This window comes from Sesamum indicum, linkage group LG6, assembly GCF_000512975.1.
Source record: "Sesamum indicum cultivar Zhongzhi No. 13 linkage group LG6, S_indicum_v1.0, whole genome shotgun sequence".
Lineage (NCBI taxonomy): Eukaryota > Viridiplantae > Streptophyta > Magnoliopsida > Lamiales > Pedaliaceae > Sesamum > Sesamum indicum.
Window position 1 is genome coordinate 7,423,285 of NC_026150.1, and position 7,951 is coordinate 7,431,235.

The 7,951-nt window shown below is 36.6% G+C and overlaps 1 protein-coding gene across 1 annotated transcript in view; it reads right to left on the bottom strand.

Annotated features, from left to right (window-relative positions):
* Positions 1-2,192, bottom strand: part of LOC105164216 (protein NRT1/ PTR FAMILY 8.1-like) — a gene marked incomplete in the record, with an annotated part of 3,702 nt that extends 1,510 nt beyond the window's left edge. Inside the window, 4 exon segments of the mRNA XM_020694513.1 lie at positions 13-313; positions 824-1,041; positions 1,705-1,858; positions 1,947-2,192. Coding sequence (XP_020550172.1) covers positions 13-313; positions 824-1,041; positions 1,705-1,816 — 631 coding nt within the window.

Below are 7,951 nucleotides of genomic sequence, written 5' to 3' on the forward strand. Positions count from 1 at the left end.
AAATCCCCATACCGACATTCATTTGTACCCAGACGAGGACAGAAGCAGCAATAAGAGCACCAATATTGATTGAGAAATAGAACCAATTAAAGAAAGAACTCTTGTGCTTCTTTTCAACTTCGTCGGTATCATCAAACTGATCCGCCCCATAGGACGAGACGCAAGGCTTAATACCGCCTGTTCCTAGTGCAATCAGGTAAAGTGCAACAAAACAAACTGCAGCCTGCGTGCTTGTTGCATGGCAGGAGTCTTTCGCTTGGCAGGTTGGTTTCAGGCCCGGAATTGATGCTGATAGTGTCAGCAATGTCATCCCCTGAGTGAAAATTCACATTCAAAATTTCACAGTTCCGTCTCTGTTTTGTTCTCAATACTCTCTATGCAAGAAACTTGTCAACTAGTTAAAATTATATTTCATGTCAGAACATAATTCACATTGAAAGCAATCACTTAATTATTGGTAATTTAAGAAGGGTATCCCCTCGAATCCAAAATCCAGTATCTTTTTTGTGCAATTGTACCAAAGTCTACAGGAGAGACGCACAAACTCAGTATATTCAAATCTCTTTTGGCCCTCAACAGCAATTCCTAAACAGATTTCTCATGACAACCGCAACGATCATGCCTAAGAAAACTAATCTTTGTCTTCACTCTGAAATTAAAATCTGATTCTTCTACCCTTTACACAAAATTCTTCCATTCCAGATCTTTCATGCATATCCAAATCCATGCAACTCATTACAATTAACAAATTGGTTGAAAATTCTGTAGCTGAGTTGCTCTTTAAATTATAAAGAGCATTCGCAACTGAACCAAGAAAACTTACAATGACATATATGATTGAGAACAGTGCTATAGTCCAATATCTTCCTAGATATGCATCAGCCACAAATGCTCCAATGAGTGGTGTAATGTAGCATGTTCCCGACCAATTCGACACATTGTTAGAAGCAGTGGTGCTGTGCTGGTTCAGCTGTTCCTTGAAATAAACCACCAGATTGGAGCTCATCCCATAGTATGCCAATCTTTCGCAACATTCATTTCCTGGCAGAACAACCAAAGAAATCAGTAAATTAGTGTTTCATACCAAGAAACCGAAGCCTTAGACTTCGAACTAGAAATCACTCCGTATCAAGATGGTACTGGAAGTATGGAGCATGCCCCAATATTACATCTAGATTCAACAACAGCAAATCCAACTCCATGCTTAGTTGATATTGGTTGCAGGGCGTGGCCCCTGTTCAGGGGCTGATACCCAACAATATAATACAAACAATCCTCTATAATATTGAAAAAAAAAATAGCTTTTATTCCTTTGTATTTATTAAAATATAGCAATTTACTCTCTTATACTTTTAAAATAAAAGCAATTTACCTTCATCCTAAAAAGATGCATGGAGGTAAGTTGCTATGCTTTCCATAGACAGATAATTTACTCTTTTGTAATGTCAAGGAGGTAAATTGCATTAAACCCAATACAGTTCTGCACAAATTCATGCAATCTTGCTAAGATCAATTCCTTACACAAGAAACCCAAGCTTCAGAGTTGGAAATAGACATCATTCTTCACGAAACTAGCTACCAACTCTGGAGCCCACTTACATAAATCCACAAACCATATCATCAAACTGGAAGAATTGATAAAGCTACAAAGAAAATCTGTTCCCAGAAAGTGATGTGTATATGTATAAGTTTAATATTAAGTACCTAAAATAAAAGGGCAGGCTTTCCATGTTCCAGTTTTATTCTTCTTTGCAGGGTTATTGTGGTAATCCACTGTTCCATCTTTAGTGTACAGATCATCTTCCGCCATGGCCATAATCCCGAGTAAACGAACAGTATTCACTCAAGATTCTTGAATCTGCAACAAATGGAAAATCATAAGAAGTCAACACTTTGTATTTTTCAAGAGGAGAATAAAATGCAGCTGAGAGAGATTATAAGATCACCTCAGAACAAGGGATTCTCTGACGATGAGAGTCGCATTCTCAAGAAAATAATGAAGCCCAGTTGACTTGTTTCAAGAACGGAGCGAGGTTTTTATTTTGCTTTTTGCTCGCAATTTATTACTACTGTTGATCAAAAAATTTTATACACAATGGGATTCAAATACGAAGTTTTCGTGAATAAATTAACCAACACGCACAAACACAATGAGAACTTGCGTGATTTCCAATAGATAAAATAGAGGGATACAGGTTGGAGTGTGAACACACAGCTTCGACTCGGAGAGTGTGTCAAAAACTGGAGGAGAAATTAAAGACAAAGGTGGAGCCCTTTTGTCTGAATCTTCTTGGTGGACCCCGCGGTTTTGATTATTAGTGTTTGACGTTTGATGTCTTTGGATTGATCCCAACAAAGTCTTGGATGTGCGTAATCATCATAAGCAAAATGGCTTAGGTGTTTGCTTGACTTTAAAGTAAATTTATACATAATGTTTGGTTTTATTTTTGAATAACAATCAAAATAAGACAAAACACATTTAATATTTATTTATTATTTTTTATATTTTATTTGTATATTTTTTTATTTTTGAACTTTTTATATAATATATATACTTATATATATAAATATAATATAAAAGAGACATGATTTGTCAATGAATAGTGAGTTTTGTCTCCCAAAAGTATAATATTAAACATATAATATTTATATATAAAAGAGATATGATTTAACAATGAACATTGATTTTTGTCTTTCAAATCCCAACATCAAACCTACACAACTTATTTTAAATTATCTCTGAAAACAAATCCAAACATACGCTTTATCTCCAACACACACTTATCTATCTCATTCTTCTTTCTCTATCTTCAAAACAAAAAATAAAATACTCAGAAAATAAAACCAAACATAATGATAGTTTTTTTCTCATTTTTTGGGTTTCTGATAAAAGATCAAGGGTGTGAACGTGACGACGAAATTTGAAATTTCTATGTTAAATTTTACTGAATCTTTTATTTTATTTAATATACAGATATTATATATAAATAAAATTATATTATTTAATTTAGGGTTAATTATATATTGTCATTTGAATTCTAACTGTTTTCACACCCTGATATCTAAAAATTTTTTTGTGTCAACTTACCATCTCAATTCTAAAAGATTTTGCACTTTACCATTTATAATTGATTTTCAACCAAAATTTTTATCGAAAAGCATCACATGCAATGCATATTTAATATTTAAGGGTTATATGATATGATATTTTTCACATATACATAGCATGTAATGTTTTACCAAGAATTATTAACGACAAAATGATCATATATGGTGAAGTGCAAATTTTGCAAAGTTGAGATAGTAAATTCACACAAAAAAGTATTGATGGTAAAATATAAAAATGGGTATAGTTCGAATGGTAAAATATAATTTATCTTTTATTCTATTCAAAAATCTTTATACATATAGTCTTTATATGTTAAATGAAATAAAAAAAATATAATATTATTTAATAGTGTTATAATAGGTGATCAGAAAGCCAATTGGATTGGCGGTTTTGGGAATCATTTAGCAATCTTTACGAATGTGATATTATCTTGATGAATGTAGTAAGCGTTTCTCTATGGCACCATGTGTTTGTTGTGCTTACTATTTACGTTGAACGGTATTTTAATGTTACAACAAATGCCTAGAGACCAATTGAATAACACCTGTAGTTAGGTTGCGCATTAGATGTCAGCTATGAAACCAACTTCTAAAAGTTGGTTTGAAATGTTCCAAGTCGAGGACCTCGAGACTGGGCTTCGAGAGTCCTGTAGAGACTTGCACGAAGTATTGCATTCATTGGATGAGTGTTGTGTTTCATCGGTGACAAAAATGGGATGTCTATGCAATTTTAATGGATTAGTTTACAAGGTTGTTAACTGATTGAACTGACTTGCGGGAACCATCATGTGGAGGCCTTGGAGGCTTGATCGGTGTGACTTGAATTCCGTCTTGGGTAATACAGGATTAGTCATTGGACTTGAAAAATCATAGCAGTCGCATACATATCATGGCTATATCTTGGATCTGGCGAGATATGAATGTATCTTCGATATGGTCATTATATGCCTTGTCGAGTGTAGTCGGAATATGTAGTCAGGACGGTGGATTTCAAGATAGAATTTGTTCCCTATCAATATATGATGGATATATCTCCTATGCACTCTAAGATGGTTTAGACTCTCTAATTCTATGGCTATAGCGATTGGTCGAATAGGAAATAGTTTCCTTTGTCGATCAATAGAGTAAATGCATATCAAGTATTCAGCATAATTGCCTGGTCTAGAATGGGAACCGACGCTCAATTCCATGCCCTAGACTAAGGCCAAGAAATGATCAATGGAAGGACCGTACCTGTATGGAACTCAAAAGCCTAAATGTTCATACCAACATTCACCTAATCTCTAGTGCCATGAATCGTTGCAAGACGGTCACCCATAGTGACAGGCATTTTCGATTAATAATTAATTAAATTAAATTAAATTAATTATTTGTGTTGGACAATGCCCAAGTCTAGCGAATGGTGAACCTAAAAAATCACATATAAATCACTATGGAATTAATTCAAGAAAAAACGAATCAATTTAACTAGATTAAATTAATTCAAAAAAAATATATATAAATGATTGAATTAATTATTTAATAATCCATTTGAGAGATTGCTCAAGAATTAATTATAAAAATTGGACAATTTCATAAACCCCTCTATATTTTAAAAACTCAACTAAAAGCTCTAAAAATAAAAAATTAGGCAAAAGACTCCCTCTAGTTTATAAAATGTCGCTCCCGTACTTCTCTCCATTAATTGATGCTAATGCTATTAATGTTTTTTGTAAAGTGATTGTTTTGTCTTACTTATATATATATATATATATATATATATTATTTTAATGATGATTAGATTTTTTTAATATATAAGTCTTATTATCGAATCAAGTCATTCGCAATAGTTGGATTTTAAAAAATAAAAAGCCTAGATTTGATAATTTTGAAATTATATTACATGTGTAATTATAAATTATAAAATTAAAATTATTATTTTATATAATATAAATTTAATAAAATTAACGCCTACACCCCACCCCCTAAACTAGTCCAAGTTGTCTCGCCAGCCCAATCTTTTTGACTGGCGAGCGCGTATTTGATCTTGTGACCTAATCTATTTAAATCAAATTTTTACTATATTAATATTTGTATTTTGATTTTAATTTATATTTTCAATTTAACATTTAAATTTTCAAAAATTTCATATATATATATATATTTTATTTTGATTTTTAATTAAATATATTTACAGATAATTATACTCCCTCCTTTGAGGTTTGGTATAATTACAGTAGACCCCTTCCCTTATGGTTTGAAAAATTTCATATAGCACCCTTGAAGTTTGATGCTGTCTAACAAATAAATCCATCTGTTAGTCAAAATTTTCCAATTTACTGTGATGGGCACGGCCAAGGAGGATTGGATCAAGAAGAAACGATAGGCCCAAGTCAAGCCCACAAGCCCAGGAGAGAGGCAACCCAGAATTCTTGCATCTAGCCCAAAAAGGGAGCCTGCCTCCTCAAGACCAGCCCAAAATGGAGGTTTACTAGGCTCAGCCCAAGGAGGGGTTCCCCCACCTCGAAAGTTGTCCGGGAATGAACTCATGAGCTCGGCCTAAGTAGAAGGCCCAGCTTGAAGACCCGGCTCAGCTTGAAGACTCGGCTCGAAGGTCTGTTGCTCCTCTCCAAGTCCAACCCGAGAGAGGGAGGTGTCCTCTAGAGGTCAGACTTCTCACCCTAAGAAGACTCCTCATGAGGCAGGAATCATCACAAAATAGAAGTCCCCCTTCATATGAAAACTTGCAGCTTAAGGAACAGATAAGGTGGAATCTTATCCCCTCCTGAATCCCGCCTTCCTCGCTAGGCATGCGGATCCCCCTCATTGAAACTCCTGACACAGAGGGACTCCCCCTCTATAAATAAAGGAGGTACCCCTCAACAGACAGCCCCCTTCCACACTCGAGAACCTCTCTTGCTGATACTCTACTCCTCTACTTTCGTGCTCTTATATACAAAATTCTCACTTTTATCATAATTTCTTATCATAATTTATTCTTACATTCATCTATTCTCAAATCTAGAATTAACTTAAGCATCAGAGTGCTAACTTTTTATTTTGCAGGTCCTCTTTCTCAAGAGTCTTCACTCAATTAGCCCAAATCCGATATCAAAACCCAAGAATTTTGGACCCTTGCTAAAATCGGATGATCATAGGCGGGCCGCAGGGAGGAGATTTCCATCACGGCAAAAAGACACAAATCAGAGAAGCGCACAACACGTTCATAAAAGAAGTTCAGGATATTGGTGCCATGGAAGACGCCCCCCTCATACAGTTCGGGATGGTTGAAAGATCAGGTCCTAAAAGCCCCTACAACGGCACTCTTATCATTACCGTGTTATTAGCCAATTACGATGTGGGACGCATCTTCATAGATTCAAGGAGTTCCGCGGACATATTGTGTGGAGAAGCATACGATCAAATGCAGGTAAGGGATACCCCCTGAAAATAATGAATACCTCCCTTTATGAATTTGCAGGAGAGGTAGTCCACCCTAGAGGGAGGTCTACTCTCAATGCTTTCCAAGCTGTGATATCCACCTATCACATGAAAATTAAATTTCCTACATCAGGAAGAGTAGGAGAAGTACAAGGGGATCCCCTCGAATATCGCAAATGCTATGTAGAAGTTATACGGATAGGATAAAAGTGAAGTACGAACAAGGAACCCAAGGAGATACCCTCCAACAAACAGGGCAAGGAGGCACCCTCCACCCAGTACGATAAGGAAGCGCGTTCCAACAGACATAATAAAGAAGTACCCCCTATAAACGCGAAAAAGGCAATGCCGACGGGTAGGAGGAGAAGTCAGCCGCCAAGGTCCAACCAATGAAAGAATTAATGACTATCGAGATTGTACCCGGAGATCCAAAAAAATCCATACACATTGCTTCTCAACTAGAAGATGTCGCACGCAAGAAAATAATCGAGTTCCTACGTTGCAATACTGACATTTTTGCATGGACTCCTCAAGATAGCTTCCTTCTTTGCCTCCCTCAGTTTAGCATTTTCATTCCATAGGCGCTCCACCTTTTTCTCTAATTTCAGCCTTTGGGTGTCAGTTGGAGGGATAGGAGAAACCCCCTGAGACTTGGAAGAAAGCTCTTCACATAAGAGGCTACATGCAGAAAATATGAAACATTAAAATATCATTTTAAAGAAATAGAAATGCATCAAGGGAGTATTACTTTGAATAGGTAGGAAGCTATTATCCCCTCAAGCTCCTCCCTAGGAAGATGGGCCAGAAATTGCTTATCTCCAGGAAACAAGATCCCCCTCCTAAGATCGGCTACTATGGGATTCCTCCCCCTCTCTTGATCCAGGGATTGACGTTATGAAAGCAGGCGGAGGAAGTGTGCGAGGATCTAGGAAGAACATCCATCTCTTCTTTGGAGGATGGGGTAAGAGGGGACACAAGTGAGGGATGTGAAGGAGGAGCCGAAATGGAACCCGTACGAAGCCTTTTGAAGAACTACCAGCAGCTGCCCCTGGAGAGAAAGAAGAAAAAGAACGTTTACCCTTTCACTCACTAGAGGCGGGGGCGCCTTTAGAAGATCGGGGAGTAGGGATCCCCCCAGCACGGCCTCCCAAAACATGATCCTTCATAAGCTTACCGAACATGATGTTTTCTGTAAATACAAAGAAAAAAGTTAATACCCAAGGATATACAATGAGAATACGCAGCAACAAACAGACAACAAAGAGATACCCAAGAAATCTCCTAATGGTTCCGTTTGAGGGACCAAGCCAAAATGCCCTAACAATCTCTTATCGATAAGGGATGGGTAGTCATATGGGGCCTCATTTAACCTAGCCAACTGAGAAGACAAAGCAACTGTTCTTGCCCCCACATGCACTGGAGA